The sequence below is a fragment of the Gymnodraco acuticeps genome, unplaced genomic scaffold, assembly GCF_902827175.1.
Source record: "Gymnodraco acuticeps unplaced genomic scaffold, fGymAcu1.1, whole genome shotgun sequence".
In the NCBI taxonomy this organism is placed as follows: domain Eukaryota; kingdom Metazoa; phylum Chordata; class Actinopteri; order Perciformes; family Bathydraconidae; genus Gymnodraco; species Gymnodraco acuticeps.
Window position 1 is genome coordinate 1756209 of NW_022990590.1, and position 22652 is coordinate 1778860.

At 41.1% G+C, this 22652-nt stretch overlaps 1 protein-coding gene across 2 annotated transcripts; it reads right to left on the minus strand.

The window, feature by feature from the left end:
- Positions 1 to 575: 575 nt before the first annotated feature.
- Positions 576 to 5611, minus strand: LOC117554170 (homeobox protein OTX2-like). 2 transcript variants are annotated; one of them, XM_034228447.1, is made up of 4 exons: positions 5502 to 5611; positions 2917 to 3121; positions 2509 to 2660; positions 576 to 2036 (listed from the first exon to the last, which is right to left on the minus strand). In XM_034228447.1, exons 2-4 carry the CDS (start codon positions 3011 to 3013, stop codon positions 1410 to 1412), a joined length of 876 nt encoding a protein of 291 aa, XP_034084338.1. In that variant the 5' UTR covers positions 3014 to 3121; positions 5502 to 5611; the 3' UTR covers positions 576 to 1409. The 2 variants fall into 2 exon arrangements, with proteins under 2 accessions (XP_034084338.1, XP_034084337.1); XM_034228446.1 differs by lacking the exon at positions 5502 to 5611 and having other exon boundaries at positions 2917 to 3277.
- Between the last annotated feature and the right edge of the window lie 17041 nt (positions 5612 to 22652).

Genomic DNA, 22652 nt, shown 5'->3' on the forward strand with positions numbered 1-22652 from the left:
ATTTACTTGATAAATAAAGTTTAAACTGAACCTTATCATTGCTTCTCTCAAATGTATTTATTTTTTAGAAAATGAAGTGTTACCCACTTTATATGGATCCGATATTGGGCGTTTGTTTGCCTTTATGTCCACTTTTCCGCTGTTTTTCTTTGCTGTATAACTATTTAAACTCGTGTTTGCTCCACTCTTGAGCTGCAGAGCTCATTTCACATCGCTGCGTGTGAACTGGCCAGCGTTGCGCCCTGCACCAAAGAGCAGCCGTCAATAAAAATGTTGGATTATCCTCTTTATGAGACGGGATTAACGCAGCTCTCACATAATTCACATTCCTCCCTGCCTGGACAGAAATCAGGCCCGGACTCTAGTGACTTAGAATAAATACTTTTTAAAGTAGGCCAATTATAATGTTATGTTGGGGACCATCAGGGATGACATTTGGCACTATGAAGACACTTAATTTACGTTTTACGCCAAACCAAAAACTGTGGGTGAATTGTTGGTGAAATGAGATTGATTCATATGGTTTGCTGTCGTGTTGTGTAGAAACCAGTGATACAAAGAGAAAAACACAGAACATTTAGTTGGATTTGTGTCAGGTCAAGTGATCTTTATTATTTGTTCGTGTTTGTGGCCTTCACGCAGCAGTACAGCTCAGATGGACCTTGCTCGCTGCTGGTTTGATTTGCTCTGCACTTCCCCTTTCATTTAACTAATATCTCCTCATAATAATTGATAATTTAACACTCGAGACATGGGGATAAATCTACCAAATTCACAGCTGGGAAACGCGAGAAAAAATTGCATACAGTACAAAGAATCACCATTTTTTTTTTAAAGAAATCTAACACATGGGAAAAAAACAATTCAAAGAAACACATAGGGACATTTATGAGCACACGCAAACGGACTGATTGTCTCTTATAACTAGTTTTAAACATATTTCTCATAAATTAATAGTGCATCCAGGTTCATGTCAGAGCTGCTCTCTCTCTCACACACTCTCTCTACAACACACACTCATGCACAACGCTTTGATCAAAGGGGCCCTTCAGCGTGCCAACAAAATAAAAAAAAAGACAAGAGAGGGGAGTCTTTAAGGAGCTTAGAAAAAACCCTGACTTATTCCTCCATCTCAACCATCTTTTGATCCTTTTTTTCCTTTTGGTCAACACATTTGTTCCGTGTCCTTGATCAAAGTTGGGGAGAAGTCAGTCTGAATGTTCAATAAGTTAACCCAACAAGTGAGACAACCGGCTGGCAGTCCTGTTCTGCTCTGCCCGAGGTAGACGTTGGGGCCTGTGATGGGGGGGTGGGGTGGTGTGGTGTTGGGGGTGAATAACGACTTGCTGCTCCCAACCCCGGGGTTTTTCATTCGCCTGAATAGTCTCCAGCTTGTGGAATGTGTCCTCTCACAACACTTGGAACTTCCACGCTGCCTGGTCTTTGTAATCCAAACAGTCTGCGTTGAAATTGAGCTTCCATGAGGAGGCCGTTTGGTCCTTATAGTCCAGGCAGTCTGCGGCTCCGCTGAAGCCGAGCCCCGCCGCGCCATACGCCGACGTGGAGAGGGACGACGCGTTGCTCAGGTGGCCGGAAACCCCGTTGCTGGACATGGGGCTCATGGTGGAGCCCGCGGCGGCGAGCTGGTGGTGCATAGGCGAGAGGTAGGAGCCGCAGTCCATCCCGGTGAAGTAGGACGAGGAGCCCGTGTAGCCCTGGTTGTAGCCCGACGCTTGGCTGTAGGCCATGGGGTAAGAGCGCTGCATGCAGGAGGACGCGGATGTAGACAGCGGGTCGGAGAGTGGGGAGATGGAGGCCGGGCTCCAGATAGACACCGGGGCCGCGCTGCTGCTCACAGCCGGGAGGGAGGTGCTCGGTGGCGGCGTGAACTGCCCGCTGGCACCGCTCTCTGAGCTGGCCTCCCTCACCGGAGAGCTCTTCTTCTTCACCGGCTTGGTCACTGCCTTGTTCTGCGCTCCACTCTGGGTTTGCTGGGCCTGTTGACGATGTTTGGCCCGTCGGTTTTTGAACCATACCTGGAATACAAAAATTAAATTATTTAATTTAGCTATAAAAAAACAACACAATTTCTCTATTCCAGGTCAAATATACTCCACAATCCTGTGGTATGGTACACTGAAAACTGTAATTACATTCAAGTAATCAATGAGGCCACGTTCAAATGAACCATAGGCCTACATCCCAGAAATAATGTAGCCTTGTAATTTTTCCAAAACGATATTCACAAGTGTCTACTGTCTTACAGGCTTTACACTTGAAACTCTGACAATGAAAACTCCCTTCTTAAATCATTACACATAGTTAGTAGCAATTACCAAAAATATGAATTAAATACATACAAAGAGAAATTATCGCATCAAGGAGAGACCGTTATCAAGCACTTCTCCAGCACTGAAGAGGAGGACACTTGAAGTATAGTGCCTCTCACTGAACATTATCGACCTGCCATTAATAGACTGCAGTAGGCTATTATTGTTGGGGTCTCACCTGCACTCTGGATTCGGGCAGGTTGATTTTTAAGGCCATTTCCTCTCTCATGAAGATGTCAGGGTACCGGGTCTTGTTGAACAGATTCTCCAGCAGGTCGAGCTGGGCCCGCGTAAAAGTCGTCCTCTCCCTCCTCTGCTTGCGAGGTTGTCCTGTTAACAAGAAGAGGGTCAAATTAAAGACGCGAAATAACCTTACCAAACATTCAAAGAATGCGAAATACACAATTGTGTAACACGATGTTTGGATACTCCAACTGTCCACGGTCATTACATTAGGAATCTATCACTCATTTAAATAATACAAACTGTCTCTAAAATGCAAATAGGCCTAACTATTTAATTTAAAAAAACTGAATAATATGTTATACATTTATTTAGGTATATTTCTAAGCGTTTGGGTTATTACCGTGGTATCCCACTGAAGGGTGCAGCAGGTCCACTCCTGAGGCAGATAAACTGAGTCCGTTCACCGTATACGGCGGCTGCTTCAGATAGGACATCATGCTGGCAGCCGGGCGATTGGGCAAAATGTAAAATAAATAATAAAAATAGAGCAGGAAATAATGTTTTAATCCTCTCGCGTCTCCGTTTGGTCTTTCACTTCGTCCAACCTGGAGCAGGAACACAAAACAGGAGCGTGTTTAAGGTCGGTTAGATTCGTCTCTGTGTCCGTGGAATTTTGCGCGCAGCCTTTACGCACCGAGGTGGTTTAAAGAAGTGGGCGTCCTCGCGCTCGATGGGCTCTTAAAGGCGAATAGAGACCCCCAGCTGTCCCCTGCTGGACTGAGGATGCTCTGTCTGGCTGACAGGCGTTTACGCCATCACCCCCCACCACCACACACACACACTAACTGCTACTATAACCCCGCCCCCTTACCACCACTACCCCCCAAACACACTCCTCTCCTAGCACCACCAAAACAAAACATTGTCGTTAAAATGCGCACACTCGCTGGGCCCCAACCGGGCTCCCAATTAGCATATACCCACAGGTTAGGCGAAGCTAAATAGACAGCTGATTGGGGGGCCATTTGCAGAAACAAAGCTCACTGTTGACCGATAAGTAATGCTGATAACAAAAGACTTTAGGGAACAAACAAAGAAGGCAATACTGCAAACTGAGCGCTCATTCAAATACAACGGAGCATCTTCATTTCTATATCTCAAGGCCCATTGTTTGTTTCCACTAAAACCCTTGTACATTCAAATGTAACGAAATTAAAATACGAAGGACAACTTTCGCAAATAATTAGAAACACGGAGGCATTCCCTGAACTGATTTCTGACATATATTATTGACACCACTCGCGGCGATTCCCCCTCCTTTCCTAATGAATTGCTCCCGGTAATTAGATTTGGAAGGTGAGACTATCTAAAAGTGTTGATTAGAGAGGAGCACTTAATCTTAATCTAAACAAACAAGGAGATGGCCCACTAAATTTGTCCCAAGATTTTGTTAAAATAAACATTTTACTGTAGTCTGCTACCTTTCAATTCAAACTTTTTTTTTTGTATTATACATATTTTACAATGACCAAAAACGATGTAGGGATATTTTTGAGCAATATTCTGAATGTATAGCAATATAAAGAAGAAAATCAAATAGAATGAATAATTATTTTAGAATATACAAATATATTATGGGAGATTAAATATTTATATGACAAATTAATGTTAATTAATGTACTACAACCTACCTGATAATGCAATATAAAGTCGATTTGCTCAATATGTTTTTATTAGTTCATCATTAAAGGATAGGCCAATGTTTGGACTATGCCATAGGACTTTAAAAAAAAACGATCACAAAACTGTGTCTAACACTGTCTAATAGGCCTTAATATTTTCTTTGTTAGTAATAGCTAATTAGTCTATATTCCATATGCTGCTGTCTGGGGCCTCTCGTAACGTTTCCAGTGACACCTACCTGTAGAATAAAATTCCCAGGACCCCAGGGTGCTCAGCCCGGGACCCCTCGTTATAGAGCCAATAACGGTCCTTCAATCTGTCACTTTTTTCCACCCCCGGCTACCGGTTGCTCCACATCCGTTCAATAATAAATACCCTGCCTGGCCATTAATTATTATTGGCTACAAGAGATTTTTTTTTTTTCTGTAAGAAATTAACGAGATAATCCGGACGGCACGCGCTGGCCTGATTACAGGACGCCAGCCACGACTCCGCATTCAGGTCTCCTTAATTTTCTGCGTCACGAAAATAAAACAAAGACTGGCATTGTATTTATCAGACCAGCTGACTGCCAGACAACCGACCCCCACCCCCTTAACCCCCCCACCGATCCAACCCAGCACAACCAGCTCTAACTCACTTTCCCAAATCCACACATGAACGTTCAAAGTCATTATTATGATTATTATGGTTAATATTATTATTAATATCATTATTATGATTATTATAATAATTATTGTTATGATCATTATTGTTATTATTGCGTTATGATTTCCATATTTTTATATTTCGCTGTCAACATTTAGCATTACATACAAATACAAGTTGTGATTTTTATGATCCGAGTGTGCAAATTCAATATTGAAATAGATTTTTATATTTGAATAATAACACATTTTTCATTCGAGGTTAGCCATCTGTTTGATGACAAAGTGCATGGAACCTTTGGATTGGCCTATTTAATACAGTGTTATTTAACATTATTATTTTACAACTTGACTTTAGGGGTTCACCCTCCCTCCTCTACATGCCTGAATACATCCAAAGACTGGTCAGACACCCAGCAGTTGGAGTGTATTATCTGAAGTTGCGGACTGCGATTAATCGGTTGAACGCCCCTTTGCTCGGAGCATGCAGCCCAGAGGGAGAGAAGTTCCTCTAAAACACGCCTTTCCAATTATCTCCCTATAGGCTATCGGGGTTCCATCGCACGCACCGGCGATCATAGGAAAAACAACATCCCACTTTAATACGGTAAACTTACACTTAACATATGAAACTGAAGTAAAATAAGTCACTTACCTCAGTTGTTTTTTAAATGCCTTTTCTTTGAGTCTCGTTCTCTCCCTGCAGAACGGGTTTATGAAGCTGCTTTGATTAGTTTCCTCCGGGGTAAGCTTGTTGGATGCGGATAATAGCTATACTCTCAGTATTTATGGAGAGAGAGAGAGAAAAACTGGGATGATTTGTTTGCAGCCAATGGAAGTGATTGAAAATATGATGGGCAGAGGTGTGAATGCATGCAGCTGAAGTAAAGTGGCCTGATGGTGGCAACATCAGCTCCAAAGCGCTATGTTGTGCTGCTATTTCTTTATCAAAAAACACACATTAAAGACACGCTTTTCACTCGTAATAAAAGGTCTTTATTTATATTTTTAAGGAGACAAAGTTAACAGATACAAATTGGTGTGGTGCATTCACCAACCAATCAGAGCCGAGCGCCTGCACGCAGCTAATGACGAACAAATAATATTGGTATATAACCTATAGACCCGCGCTCATATTAAGAATCAGGAGGTTTTAGCTGCAGCTTGCAGATTTTATTGTCAAAATAAGCTGAGCAAGCAAAACGGAAGCACTGTTTTGTAGAGAGAGGTGAAAATAACTTCTCGGGGACCTGTCACGGTTTAGTTCTGTGTAACCCTGTAAAGGAGATTTAAGGGGGGGAAATGGAGGCCCGTGAAGATGTAGCCTACACCACCACTTATATGTTGATTTTAAAGTTTTTTTCCTGTATATTTTACCAACAAAGTTGCCTAAATTATGTATTAAATGTTCTGGGTAATACCGTGAACCTCTTAAAAATAAAAACATGTGATTCAATTTAAAATAACGTCTAAGAGGCTTACATTTATTTATTTTTATTGTTTTTTCCTTTCCATTTCGACACAACTTTGGTCCCAGCAGCCCTGACTGGAGGTTTTTTAATAATGCTCTCAAACAAGCAGCAGGTTAGAGAACTAATTAGGAGTCTACATGCCAGATGAACAGACTGTGAGGCTGCCGGCTTGTTAGACACGACTAAAATCAATACGACCTATTACAGACTCTTTTGTATGAAAAATCATGACAGTGTTTTTGGAAAATCTAATTGTTTGAGATTTAGAGCAATTATGTAAAGTCAATAAAGATTAAAATGAAGATAACAAATTGTAATATTGTGATTAGATGTTGGTCATTATAATACAATTATTATATAAGTGGAGTGTTCTCATTTCCCCTGAACGATCACAGTAAAACAAACAGCCTAACGGGGCTTAAGTATCTGGTCCCTCTTGTTGTCCCTCAGCGATGTTCTTGGCTCACGCAGAGTGCTTTCATCTTCAGCTCTGATATATAATTCATCGGAAAATATCTAATAGCCCTGGGGAGCGTTTCAGCTAAACGGGGCCGCGGTTGTAAAAAAAGGTGAAGGCGCTTGTTAATGTCTGTGGCAATATGCCCTCCCCCTGTCTCCGGGCCAATTGACGGAGTCACGGTTTCTCCTGCTGTAAGGGAGACGAATTGAAGGCTAAGAATCGTGGGACTGAGATACCTCTCTCACAATGTGCTGGATAACACTGGCTGGCATGAGGAGAGCAGACGTGCTGCCTCCTCTCTCCTCCTGCAGCCTTTTGTTTGCTAGGCCTATATAGTTAATATGGTTGCAAACTAAGGTCCATTCTAATAATGTGGTTATATCTGTTTTAAATCTTCTTCTGAATTCATGTTTGGAAGGAATTATTTCTAGATGTATTAAGAGGAAGTGGTCAGAATACATTTATTTTCATCACTTTTAAAATTCTTTATCAAAATTAATTTCCAACATATTTTTAAATGTTAAAGGAGCAGCGCAGAGATGTATTATACTTGCCTTAAGTTGGGGTCTTTTAAGACACACATTTTCATTCTTTTAATATTAGTTCTTAATATAAATTATTGGATGTTCGGTTTTTGTACACACAACTTCAGTTAACCTTTTGATAAATGAACAGTATCTCGATCAATTAGATGCATTTATATCAACTCTTTGTGATTTGTCAATGGAGAATGTTTTTTAATTAAAGTATTTCCTGCTCAGCATACATGACATTTTATTATTTTCTTTACTTATCACTCTTTATTTCCATAACTTTTTTAACGTGAAATTTAAAAGGGGCATTTCAGCAATGTAGTTTTGTACTTATAGCGTGAAACACAATTCAAATGAAGCCTATCCAACTATCAATATTCACTAGCTCTCAATATTTTAGGGTGCTCAGTTTTTGCACCAACCACTTCAGATCACTTCAGCTGTCCATCTCAAGGTCAAATCAATGACTTGGCCCACTCCACCAACCCCATCTGTTAGACACAAACACCCACAGTAAACTGTATTGGACATTACCATGGCTTGCTTTTTGCCATCTGCAGCGTAGAACTCACATTGATAGATTTATTGATAGGCATTGCGGACAAAGCGATATGTATTGATGATTTTACGACAAACCGAAGCGAGCGTCCTTGGATATTGAACTACTGTATCTGTTGAGTCTATGCGCTTTGGACAGCAGGTGTTTCGAAAAAAACAATTGTCAGCTGTTGAGGCACCTTAAAGGCCCAATCACTGCAGAAAGTGGAACAAATTAAATGTATCAGTGTGTCTTTGCAAAATAGACGATGCTAAGGGTAGTTGATGTAAAAAGCTAGTCGGTGAGCTAACCAATATGCTATCAAGCCGGGAAAATGTTCACTTGACAGTCAACATAGTCCTGAATGTACTTTTCTATTCACAGTTGTACAATATTTCATTAAATTAAGAAGAATTAAAGAGTTCTGCCGAAGCTCAGTGTCAATTAGCTAGCTTGTTTAGGCTAACAGGACAAAAAGGTAACAGACCCATACCACTAATTAGTATGCCAAAGAAAATTCAGTATGTCCCTATACAAATTATGTCAATGTCCAAAATACCAGGATGTCCTACTGCATCGTGTCGCATTTTGCTGTATGCAAGATGCCATCTCTTCTAGATATTCAGACCCTCAATCCTTTGCACATGGTTTTGGCTTGAGCAAGAGGGTCAAAGTTCAAGGTGCAGTATTGTGCTGAAGTAGCATGTCCAAATTGTATGCACTGCACGCAACAACACATACTTTGTGGGCAGATACTGAAACAAACCTTGGTTTGGAAAGCAACCACATTTTATGTAATGGTTAGTTTCTAGTGTATTACAGTTAGCGAGGTATCAGCAAACATGCTAGGTTCCATTTTATATCCTTTTCTGAGCACATCCTTCAGAAAAACATCTGGTCAGCAGAATTTGTTTTTGATAGCTGAATGTCAGTTTACTGTTTTATAATGCACCTGCTCTATTATTACCATTACCTCCCCCCCCCCCCTTGCACCTACTACCACATGGCCTACATCATATCATATTCATGCCCTTCATTGAGATACATCCACCACTTGTGGTTGGCCCGTGGGGAGGGTTGAATGTCTTGTCCCTGCTGGTACCTCGTTAACCTCCCATGGCCTACGGCTAGTGTTAGCCAAACTGAGAGGCCTCATACCTGGGTATTGGTCAGCAGGGACTGGCCCCAGGAGCCCTGGACCCCCCACTGGGTGAGAGGAGGGAGGAGGAGGGCCAAACAAAAACACAACCTGGCATCCCCACGGCAAACAGCCCACCTACTGTCAGCCAGCATCTGGGGCACAGCACACAACCCCTCTATTCTCATTCTGATGACGGCAAATAGTGAGGAACACACACACACACACACACACACACACACACACACACACACACACACACACACACACACACACACACACACACACACACACACACACACACACACACACACACACACACACTAGAGCAAAATGCCAATCCACTCCTCGCAAACCTGTAACAGAATAAAGAATGTCTGGGGTGAGTTTCTGGCTTTAGTTTATTATAGTGGAAAAGTATTTAAAGTATTTTTGAAATGACAAAGCAGCTGAAACCAATCAAGGTTTAGTTAAGAGATTACCCCAAAGCATTTATATATGTAGCTTTTTTAAAAGGGGCAATCTAAATGCTTTGAATGCACTGTACTTTGAAGAGAATAAAGAGCATGGAGAACAAAGTCAGAAAATAGCGAGATAAAAAAGAATGACAGACAGAGATCGGGGAAGAGAGTGACAGGGAGAAATGGGGAGGAGGAGTGTAAAGTTAATCCAGTCTGAATCGACGGGCCCGGCTGCAGGAGTGACACTGAAAACAGTTTTTCTTTTCTTTCTTTTCTCTGCAAATTTGCTCTCCCCTCTCCCACTCTCTTTGCTTCCTCCCGTGCCTCTCGCTATTTCTCTGCCTTCTTATCCTTTTTAATTAGAGGGGCTATTCTGCTGCACAGAGGACTTTAATCCCCAACTGACCAACAATGCAAAAAGCCAGCCCTTTGAAGAGCCGACCTGCACCCCTCTTGGCCCCCCAAACCTCCCCGCCACCAATCCCTGCGCTGCCCCAAACACTCCTCCGCTCCCATCGTTGGGAAAACCAGTTTCTTTCCCCTTCTCCATCTTTTCCAACGTCTCGGACAAAGCACTTGGGGGACCACTGCAAAGAGAAAGTGTCTGAAAGAGCATTTCAATATCCGCCAAGGTTCTCAAAAAGCTTTGGTTTGGTTCTGGGACAAGGCCGAGGTCAAATGGCAGGTGACTCTGAATAAAAGAAAGTAACTAAAATAACCTGCTAACATCTGAAGTGAAGCTAAAGTCACAAAGGAGGCATTATAATAGAACAGAAATCAGTAGAGGATAAAAAGTGCAGCTGCTAAGTATCAGAGAAACCAAATGGCATCTTTTTGTCTTTTCTTTGAGATATAACTTTGTTAAAAACCCTTGTTTTATGATGATGACTCTTTCTTCTATATCTGTTTTTCCATTTATTTTGTAACTGTGAAACCCTTTATAACTTTGTTTTATCAAAATAGAAATGAAGTTTGCTGCTTGAATTGTTTCATTTCATTTTCATTTGTAACAGAAACCAGTAAATGCAGTACATGAATCACAGAGCATTGCATTTAGAGATGATGTTTGTACTTCTTTGCAAAAGGAATCTAAGGTGGGTCAAAGTTGACAATGTCTCCATTTAAAGTGAAACAATATCTTTAGTTAAAGTAACAATTCTTCAGAAATCGAGCAGGTTAGAGGGCACGGTTGTAAAGAGCAGAAGCTGAAGCAAATTCCCCCACTGGGTCTCATTTCCATATGTATATGCATCTCAAGATGGAGTCTATTAACACCCACCCTTGTTTTCTCGTTAGATGATTATATGCAACCATTATTAGTAAATTGCGTTCAGATTAAGATAATAAGTCTGGGTCAGGGAGGAGAACATAATGAGGGTTTGTGTTAATTACTCATCATAGATAAAAACACAATACTTGGATAATAAACCAACCAATCACGGACATTATTGGGCATTTGATCACTCTGTTTAGTAAGTAGTTAGTATTCTGGAATAGTGGTCCAGATTTTTCATCTATAAGGGGGCGAAATAATTAGTCTCTTAAAAATGTGAATGATAACTGCTCCAACTCTGCCTAAATTTTTTTTAGTTCAAGCGGATTTTCTGTAAACATTTCGCCAACATAGCAGTCTGACAAATTGCCACTGGAGCACAATGACACTTTCAACCCTGCCCCACATCTAAATGACAGAAAAATGAATTTCCTTTCACCAACGCCGCCCGCCGTTTCCTATTTTTACGCCCGGCATGCTGGCTCAACGCACCCTCATATACAGACATGGAGAAAAACAGCCAAACCCTCTGCCTGGCTAATCACAGGCCCAATATTTTCATAGCAGGCAATTAGCATCTTGCTTTTATGTGTGAAATGGCTGAAGCGAGAGTAGCAGCGAGTCGGGGAGAGAGGCACGACGGAAACAGAGAGAGAATAAAAGAGCAATTAAGATGTTGGGTGAGTGGAGGACAGAGACAGGCAGTCTGCTGCCGTGTGATTTGAGGCTTGCAGGCCCAGTAATTAGCCCTTCATTGTGAGATAATGGACTTGGCCGGTCTTCCTGGTTCCCCGAGCCGCCCGGGCCGACTCGACCCACGGAAGGTCAAAGGTCACAATGTGCAGTTTGGCTCCTATATGTTTGTGTGTGCATGTGTGTGAATGTTATTGTTGTGAAACCATCTTTCAAGACTTGCATCATCTAAAAAAAACAATACAATATAAGACCAGGAGTCTTTGCATTCAGGTAAATTAATCATCTGTAAATCTGCAAAGGTTTGTGGGCAAATCCTTGGCCTGCTCTAGCCTTTTTTGGGGAAGAGCGTGCCAGTGAAAGCAGTGTTGGAGTCATCTCTCTTCGGGCCTATCACTCCCTTCTCCCGCCATCTTTAGAAGAGCAGTAATCTGTGAACCCTGAATCATAAGCTTTGAGTAAATCTATGTAATACGGGTAATTCGATGAAGCAGTATTTTCCTGGTGAGAGGCAAAATCCTGTTGACTATTCAAGGATTGAATCATCCACCAGTAATGCCATTAGACCAGTGCCACGGATTCCTCGGAAAATGCTGTTTAATTGCCAGTAACCAGCCATTGTTTGGTGATGGGTAAACACTAGCCGTGAGGGGGGGGAGACGGCGAGGGAGGAAGCGTGTGAAAAAGATGGCCCCTTCGGCTTCAGCCAATCGCCATTGAGAGACGGATTTACTCGGCTCGATGAAGCCCGCGCTGCGGAGTGGCAGAGGCACTGACTTAACTAAAGTCTTCAGGAGTATAAATGCAGAGTAATAACTCTTTCCTTTTAATACAGGATTTGCTCAACAATGCGATTTAGGGGGGTGTCTATTCAAGACAGACATTTTTTTTTTGGAGTGTTGAGGTTTTTAAGGATCAAGCCTTGTTGCTCACGTTTATTAGTGCGGGACTCCGCAGCTCAGGGATTGTTGGTCGTTGTAATCGTCGAGCAGTTTATCCCTGTTTGTGTTTGGCTTTACATACATGCACCCTGACACTAAGTCCCATTCTTTCCACCTGTATTGGAAATCTTTAAGAACAATAACCCCTACCTACACCCCTAAGACACACTTCTTCTTCACAATAAAAACTGATATTAACTGTCCAAATCAACATGAACTGATGTAAAGCTACTTCAGGAGTTTTTTACTTTAACTAGTTAATCCAATTCTCAGCAAACAGGGATTTTTTTTATGAGAGTTTGAACATTTGAGGTGCTTTGTTGTGCCTCCCTGCGGCCCCCTGCTCTCAGGCCTGTCCTGGAGGATGCAGATTGGAAGTGAGAGGTGTGGCGGCCGAGGCTCGCCTCCATTGTGAGCCGGTGCCTGGGAGACGAGCAGCACTGCCAGACCAGACACTGATTGGGTTTGACACTGCGTCCAGGAGGTGAGAAGAAGCTTTTCTTTTGCTCTTTTTTTCTGCTTCTATAAGTAAAAGAGAGCCTTTTTTGTATGAAAGGCCCCTCCTCTGCTCTCCTCTAACTCCCCCTGGTTCTGTTGTGCTCATCGCCCTCCTCCCCAGTTCCCTCTTTCGCTCTCCTCTTTTCGTTCCCATATTGACTCCCTCATTTTTTCCTCTCAGATTAAAACCAGTGGACTTCTGTTTCTTTTGTCTTCCCCTTTTATTGTCCCACTCACTTGGACGTTGACCAGTACATTTGATCTTCAGCAACACAACATTAAAACTGTACTTTTGTCCTCTATAAGAAACAGAAGTTGTTACAATAATTGTAAACATTGAAGGAAACTGAATTGTCTACTTCTCTAGCCTCGAGCCTTAGCCACTCTGCCACATACTGAGCCCACTATTAAGTCTTTAGGGTGGACACTTTGAAACATCGGGATCTTTAATCACTTTGCCTTTGATCCAACCCAGTCTCATGGCATTTCGTGTTCACCAACACGATTTTTAATCTATTGATTCGTGTTCACCAACACGATTTCCCCCTTTTTTCGTGTTGCACAGCACGATTTTAAAAGCAATGTATTTCTACTGGTAATGTGTTTCGTGCCTGCAGCACGTCTTTTTCTCCGGTCGGGTCGTGGAAGACCGGAAGCTGTGTGGTTCATAAAAACATGTTCTTACTCAATATCAAGCCACAATTATTGCTTTTATTTTAAATCGTATAATTTCGGACTTTTGTTGCCGTCTGTGAGGAAAATAAATGGGGCTCAGAGCCTCAGAATACTGAAATCTGTATTTTTAAATATTTTTTTCCTTCTAATTTGTTATTCTTTTCAAAATAACACACTGTTATTTACTCACCAATAACACACAATTATCCTTGCTTTTATTTATTGGTTTAATTCCATAATCTCGGGCTTTTTTGGCGTCCGTCAGGGACTGAATTTCAAAATATTGTCAACATTTCTGAGTTTAGGATGGCCGAAGACACTACACTACCCATAATCCCCAGCTATCGTTTAGGACTACAGTCCCTGTGATTAATCTTCAAACTCTGGGATTGGATGTTGGACTGGCAGTGCGCCAAGGTTACGCCGAGCGTCAAACAGCTGTTTGAAATGGAACGAAACCACGCCAGACTATCCAAAACTGGAATCTAACGCCCCCCCAGAACTACACATGCTGGCTATTGTGTTTCGCAAAATGTTCTATGGGACGTCTCTACTGAACGTTTTCGTTTTTCCCACAATTAGAAGTTGCCAGTATTAAACACATTGGTGTTATCAAATGTAAAACATATAATTAATAAATGGGTGAAAATCGCTTGTGTTCATAATGCGCAGCATTAATATATACCCACATGACAGCTCATTGTTACTTTGTAATTCTACTCCACTACAATTCAGAGGTTAACCTGGTATTTTTACTCCACTACACTTATTTGAGTTACTTTGCAGATTCTGATTAATTATGTGAAATATAAACAACCCTTAAATCAGACTTTAGTTACACCTGAGTAAAATTCAGGTAAGGTGATTGTCAAGTGCCAACAATCAGGAGAGATATTTGATAGTTGGTGCTTGAGAAGACTAAAAATGTATCTGCAATTGACATGAATGGAAACGAGTAATAAAGTATATTCGTTACTCGTTATTCTCTACTAATAGTTCATTAAAGACTGTATATTATGGCTATTTTGCACATCCCTTTCAAGATTTTCAAAGGTTTATTGACATATCATATACACAACTACGGTGTAGTTATGCAATGAATGAAAAACTTGGGTCACAGGTTCCTCAACAGTGCATTACAAGACATCTATCAATATGTGTGTACCTCCACCATTAAACTGTCATATTCTGCACATTTCTTATTCTATCTACATACATAAGAGTATAATTCATATGTATAATATCAGTTAAAATAAGTGCTTCAACATAGTTAACATTGCAGGAAAGCAATATATTAGACGTTAAGTACTTTGTCAGGCTTAATATTTATCTGTAGATAGATACCCCCAACGTTTTTTTCTTATTTAAAAGAAGACCTTAATCTGTTATTTAATGTTTAAATAAAGGTTAATTCGTTTTTCTGTTTTGCACCTCCTCCTATTAATATCTTTGTACATCCTGCACTAAACTGTTTCAATGTAGAGATCACTTATAGTATCTTCTTGACTTTTTATATTCTATATTTCTATCACAGACCTTCTACTTTCCCCCTATGAAAGTATGTACTCTTAATATTTTTTTAATCAAATATAACACATAAAAACAATAATTCAATAACGTGCTTTAACCACTAGGTGGTGCACACAAGGTACACACAGCCATAATAACTTTGTATTATTAGTGTAGGACACTTATGTATGTACAACATCTGAAGATGTGTAGTTTTACTCATGCTTTCATATAATTGTACAGCATATTGCTATACTATTTCAGACTCAGTATTTACATTCTTACATTCAAAGAAAATCAGTAATATCTTTAAAAACTACAAGTCCTTTTATATCAGCTGTGCACCGTTATGGTGTAAAATATAACCTATCTATGAATTAGATCAAATGTAAAAGTAAGCCGAATTAGTGTTGATACTGCAAGGAGACGTATTGTGTGAAGAGAAATTGAAGATGTTTAATTGTTGATATATTTATGATCCACCACGTCAAGTATTCAGTTTCGGCGGCATTTGTTCAGTTTTTCCAAAGGTCTTCTCATCAGGGCTCTATAAATAAAGAACTACGGCAGATCTGTAATATGTAATGCAGCCGAACCGTGTATTACAATGCCGTTATGTGATGACTTTCAAAGAGAAAAGCAAGAGCACTCGGAATTAACTATTATTTTATTCTTTTAAAATGTTTTCCGGATTTCATATAATATAAACACCAAATCCCAGCATGCATTGCGGCTAAAACATCCAATCAGCTAGCTTAAACCATAGCTGAGGATCTTGGGTAATCGCTTGAAATACCTAAATCTGTTTCCAGTTATTTTTATTTTGAAATTCAGTTCCTGACGGACGCCAAAAAAGCCCGAGATTATGGAATTAAACCAATAAATAAAAGCAAGGATAATTGTGTGTTATTGGTGAGTAAATAACAGTGTGCTATTTTGAAAAGAATAACAAATTAGAACGAAAAAAAGATTAAAAAAATACAGATGTCAGTATCCTGAGGCTCTGAGCCCCATTTATTTTCCTCACAGACGGAAACAAAAGTCCGAAATTATACGATTTAAAATAAAAGCAATAATTGTGGCTTGATATTGAGTAAGAACATGTTTTTATGAACCACACAGCTTCCGGTCTTCCACAACCCGACCGGAGAAAAAGACGTGCTGCAGGCACGAAACACATTACCAGCAGAAATACATGGCTTTTAAAATCGTGCTGTGCAACACGAAAGAAAGGGGGAAATCGTGTTGGTGAACACGAATCAATAGATTAAAGATCGTGTTGGTGAACACGAAATGCCATGAGACTGGGTTGCATGATCACACACTGCTCAACACAACACAGGATTTACCTTCCAATTGACTATGCCTGGGGAACTTTTTATTCACAAAGTGCCCAAGTAATTACACTGATTTGAGTGTCTTTAGTGACAAAGAAATATCAATGGAATAGTGTGGGAAATAGTCGGATGATGATTAGCTTACTTTAGCATTAAGACGGAAACATAAGGTAACAGCTAGTCTGGACCTATCTGTCGATAACTGAGATGATTGATACCACATCTGTAGGTCTACGGGGCTGGGAAGGTAAAGCTAACAGCTGGTTAGCTTAAATCAGTTTAAATACATATACAGTCTATGCTGTAAACAAGGGAAACACTTATCTTGGTTTGGTCCAAAATATGCTAACAATCACCTTAAAGCTTGCAAATTACTAAGTGCTAACTGTAAAACATGACCTTCCAGATCTGTCACAAGTTACAAAGTATTAATCAGTCAACGTTATAAGTACTGGTAGGCACGTTTTGTCCCCTTTACACAGAGCCAGCCTAGCGGTTTCCCCTTGTTTCCAGCCTTTACGTTTAGCTAGGCTAGAACCATCTTCAAATGTATTCGTGTTTGCTGTGTTCATAAGAAGAGTCTTATACACTTGTGGTATTCACAACCTTGAGAGTATACATTTGTTGAAGGTTCTGAGCTCACAAGTTATGAAGTGTTTGCTTTTGTTTAGAAATGATATTAACATTATCCCGCGCTAGCTAGCCTCCGGAGCTTCTAAATGGACAGAAAAGACTAGCAGCTGTGTTCTCACAACTTAAACGTCAGGCATAGCATGAACACAACTTTCGATGTCAACCTAGGAGCTCATGAGTTCTATTTGAAGTCACTTAGAAGCTGCGTTATATTTACAGTTCAAACATAAGAGTGGTATCAATTTTCTTCTTCGTCTAACTCTTGGCAAGTAAAAGAAGACGCATATTTCCAAGATGTCAAGCTATTCCTTTAATGTAAACTACAAATACCAACTAGATTGTATTTGTAGTTTTAACACTGAGCATCATGGGTGAGTGATATCGAAATAGGCTACTAACTTTCCAAGCAATGAAATAAGAGAATGTGGGAAAGTGGAGTTTATTGGTATTGATTAATCTTCCGTGCTGATCACCCGAGAGCACAACCCTCTCTATCCGCTTAATAGAGGCACTAATGACGAGCTCCATTAGTTTAATATATGCTTTTATCGCTCTGCCCTTAGATGACTGTAGCGTTTCATTAGACATGTCTGCCTCATATCTCACTTTGCACCCAGAGGAAACTGTGAAGGGATTAATTTGATGATGGACCCCCTGCCTCCTGCTGCCTCCCTCCTCCTCTTCGTCTTCCCTCCTTCCCTCCCTCCTCAGCTCAGCTCCCAGCCACAGCCAGGGGACCCAGGAGGAATAGTGTCTTTGTCGTCCTGCCGTTTTTCGGAGTTGAGGAACAAGAGGAGTTTAATCCTCATTGTCCAGGAGACTGCAGAGGGTGAAGGGGGGTCCTCTGGCTGTAAAATGATCCAACTGGCCTCGGCTAATCCCCTCCTATCCCCCACTCCCGGGCCTGACCCCCCTCCCGGCCTTAATTCGTGCCCCCGTCCTCACCGAATCCCCTCATAAACCAAATCACAGAAATGTAGTGTTTAGGATTTGATGTAGATCTTAAAAAGCACAACATTGTACAATTCTTACACAAATCAAACCATATCAATCAATGTTAAACTTTTTCCAACTTTATTTCTCACGCATATGATAATAATGAAATTCATAGTTATGCATTAAGTGGTTTAGGGGGGTATGTTTAAGTGGGATTTCACTTAATCACCTGCACACAGGCTTAATCAACGAGTAACCCATCTTCCTCTTTGGGGATCCTCACCACCAGAGGTGTCTTACCACCCCCCCACCCACACGTTTCTGCCATGATAACATGTGATTGTGTGTGTGTGTTGTGAAATATAGAGTTATTTCAAGAACATTTAAAGTGTAAACAACCTGGTTCTGTACTTATAGCTTGTGACATGTATGTGTGCATGCTAGTGACAGAAAATGAACAACAAACAGCCTCATGTCAGAAGCATGATGAGCACTGGTGATGTGATTGTGTGTGTGTGTGTGTGTGTGTGTGTTGTGTGTGTGTGTGTGTGGGTGGATAAAAGTGGAAACCAATAAATAGCCTTGTGTTATTGTTCTTCTCATTAGCTGAAGGATTATTTCAAGATTAGGAAGGACAGGGCTGGACGTCTGTTTGACGTTAAGACTTTCTCTAACAAGACGGATGCTCTCCAGTCTGCACAAATCTTCTCCTTTGAATTTCCCCCTACCTTGCGCAGACCCCTCCCTCCCTCCATGTCTCTCCCTCTCCCGTTCTGTCTTTATTTCTTTTCTGTTTCTCTCTCCCCTCCTCTCTTTCTTTTTCTGCGCTCCTCCCTGAGTGACAGCTCAATACCCAGCTCTCCCAGGCTTATCTAGCCTCAGCAGATGGTTGACTTGGATCCCTGTTCATACGCCACGATCTGGGCTGGTGATAAAGACTGTTACAGAGGGAGTATATGCTTTCTCTTTCTTCCCTTTACTCCTCGCCTTGTCTTGATCTGCCGTTTTCTGCCTCTTCATTCATCTCTTTCATTCGCCACTTCTTTCCATCTCCACCTGGACATGTCTCCTCTTCTCCTTGTCGTGTCCTCCACCTTTTCTCAACGGTGCACTTTGTCCCAGCACCCCCCTCCTCAGTGCTCCCCTCTGCGTCTCCTCATCTCCCTCCATCCCTCCATCTCTGTGCATTGGATCTGGTGCTGCGTGATTGTCTCTGCTTCCCTGCTGGGCTGGCGCCTGTCTAAAGGGCCCCAGGACCCTCACACACTGAGGGGCTCCAGCCATGCCAGAGATGCCCTCTCTCTCCTCTGCTCTCCTCTCCCTCCTCTCTCCACCCATATGACTTCATCTGGTCCCTCTTCATCTCCACAGGACCGATGAAAAGGTCAAATTCGGTCTCTTTTGGTTCTTCTCGTCATTCTCTAATCAAGTTACACCTAAGTCTGAATCTAAGTGCACAGTTCACAGAAATGATATAAAAAAAGCACTTTTATGTGTTTTCAAAATGGTAAATTAAGGCCAAAAGCACAATAAGTAACCTTCAAGGTGCTGTAGCCTCAAGCTTTTCTACACTCACATCCACTGTTCTTCCTTTGTTTCATTTACGTGATCACTGCATTGAAACAACTGATGTACGCTTCACAGGCTTGAAGCGCTCTTCTTATGTATACTTCACTTGCCTGGATTTGGTCATTTGATGTCCTGCTCACATGTTTCTCATTCTACACAGCCAAGCGACAAAGAGAAAGGAGGAGAGGGTATAAATGCCCCTCGTAGATGACAAAAAGGGGACTTAGTGCTGGGAGCGATACGACAGTGAACACAGCACCTTTATGGCAACGAGGAAACAGGCTGGCCAAGACATCACTTGCACCCAACATACATTAGATCAGCTTTGTGTGATGTGTGCCAGTGTAATATAAGACGGGGAAGACATGAAAGTCATCTGAAAAGTGTGTGGAAATAGGGTGGAAAATGCAAAGAAAATATGTTGTTGCAACCATATGGAAAACCTCCTTTTGCTGCCATTCACCGGTCACCAATTGCATTATTTTCTTGGAGGAGCTTGGGACTCGAGATGTTCCTTGCCAATAACAATGTGCACATGACATTAAAACTGAATTTGAATCTTTGAATTCCTCACTCTCTCGAGACTATTTGCAGGCGTCTTAATCTGAACGCTGGAATCTGGCAAAGCACCTGCATCCGTCCAGCATGACCTGCTTTTGTTCTGATCCGACCCCCTAACTTTAGCCCCTAATTAACCCTACAGAAACTAATTAAATACAGCTCTAGTGGACCAGACGCCAGACAGAAAAAAAGGAGGAGGAGGACACAGGGAAGTGAGCGGAGGGAGACATTGTGACAGGCAGGAGTAAGGGGAGAATAAAATAGAAAAAAGGAGATCCAAAGCTTGGCCTGCAGCCCCGGAGACCTGTTCAGTCGCACATGAAGAAGGGGAGAGAGATTTAAAGGAGGTTGTTTGGGTGTCCTTGTCAACCTGGGTTGTTTGATCCCAGAACTGACCTTATACTTCTTTACACGCTGTCGTTTTTCAAGATATTTTGGGTTCCTCATTGATGGGTACAGTTGCCAACTTCTGTAATCACAAGCGCACCAGTCACCATGACGCAACTGATGCCCTGGAGATATTTGGAAAAGGGTACGAGGCAGGATGCAGAGAGCCTCAGAGAGACAAGAGATGAAGAAAGCGGGAAGAGGAGGAGGAGGGGAGAAAGAAAAGGAAGGTACGGGACAGGATTGTGAGAAAGAAGATATATAAATATGGGTTCAAACCAGCCAAGTGTCTCTGGCAAGGAGACGACGCCGCTGCTGCTCCTAGTCCCAGGCACAGCTCGCTAAGTGATAAAGAAAGTAATTAAGAGAAGCCTGTTCAAGTAGATAGGCCTGTAAAGGAGATTTGAAGAGGGGAACTGATTGTGCATGTCTGATTCCAGCTCTTCAGAGAGTTCTCAGCCCCAAGGCTTAGCTTTCAAAAGGGCCGTCTCTCTCTCCCCGTCTATATCTCTCTGTCTGTTTCCCTGCATGTAACATATATCGATAAACACAATAAGACTGTCTATTTATCTTTACCATCACACACACACGTGTTTTCATGACAGTGGAATGTTGGACAGATAGAGGGGAAGTTGTCTTTCAGCATCTCTCTTACCATATGGTGTATCACAGGTTAATCAAGACGTCACTTTTTACATCTATCTATCTATGTTTAGAATGTAATACCCACTATGGTCCATTAGACATATTGTTTTATCTCGCATGAATAGGAAATAATGCAGTATTATTTGACTTAACAATTACTTTTTTCTAAATTCACCTATAAGTACATGGACACACTTCAGGATATGACAGAGCAACACTCCCACCTAGGATGGCCTACACAACCCTGCAGGTAAACTTTCCTCCCTGTGATTTTTAATAAAGGTTTTTGTTGCCGAAAATACAGCTGTAATTTAAAAAAATACAACGTGTTCCCCTTACATCAACCCATTTTTGTCTTCTATAGGGAGGAAGAAGGACACACAAGGCTTACTATTGCTGGACAGACATACACCCGAATGGTTTTTTTTTCTTTTCTTTTTTTTGTACATTTGTATCTCTTTAAATGTATTTTCTCTCTTTTCTTTAATAATATTATAAGTGTTTTTATTTGAATTGTATATCTTATTTTACTTAATATTTCATATTACTAGTACTATTTCTCCATCTCTCCATGTCTAAAGGTATTCACTTATGTACAATTACTTGGCCAGAAAGGGCCACTGAAATGTATAAACTCAACTGATGAATGAATGAATGCCCTCAAAAGGTTTCGATTTGTTTCTGTGTGTATTGGGGGTTAAAACTAAACCTGCAGATACCTCTAGGTACAGTCAGATAAGCCTAGTAGGTTTCGAATTTTAAATGATTTACTTCCAGACAGTAGTGGAGTTTTAGAAATAAGACATACATACTCGAAATAAACGCATATATCTTATAACAAACATGTACTTTACAGTGTGGAGACTAGGCTACTGTTTAACAACATAGAAATCTGAAAGGAAATAATCCAATAGCGACACCTGGGGGAGAAACTGCAGCGTTGATACAAGTGGGAGAAAATGATACATTAACGTAAATCGTGAAGTTGGCGTCCTCTGCTGGCACAAAGTAGATGATTCACCAACTCTTGAATTTTCAGGACTTTGAACCAATTTCCTAAATCACATTTTAGACAGTTTAATTGTTGAAGCAATTTCCCTATAATTTGGTCAAGCACAGCACAGTAGTATATGCATTGACATATCTTTCAACGGAACATAAAATAATTATAATCCAATTGTAAATAATTAAATAATTTAGCTGAGTAAAAGCCTTCTATGAAGGAAAACTACACAATCAATTGTGAATTTTCCATTTTTCTCTGGGTTTCAAATAAGATGATATGTCTTAATTTCATGGGGAATAGATATTAGGGCATTATATCAAATACAAAAACAGGTTCTGTATCCTAATCGTGACCCTGCTCCAATGATTTACTATTGTATATGTTCTGTCAATGCAATAGAACGAAAATGCAAATGACATCAACAAAACTAATACGACAGAAGAGGGGAAGTTTAAATGTATTTAATTGTGTTACACAGTAGCTAATCCTGCATCTGTCATGCGTTACACCACTGTCGTAAAACGTCTCTGTCTGCTATTGC

Coding starts and splice junctions, on each gene's coding strand:
- LOC117554170 (XM_034228447.1), bottom strand. CDS start 3,013: ATGATGTCCTATCTGAAGCAGCCGCCGTATACGGTGAACGGACTCAGT. Junction 2,661..2,916: donor CCCTTCAGTGGGATACCACG/GTAATAACCCAA, acceptor TCTTGTTAACAG/GACAACCTCGCAAGCAGAGG. Junction 2,037..2,508: donor TGCCCGAATCCAGAGTGCAG/GTGAGACCCCAA, acceptor TTTGTATTCCAG/GTATGGTTCAAAAACCGACG.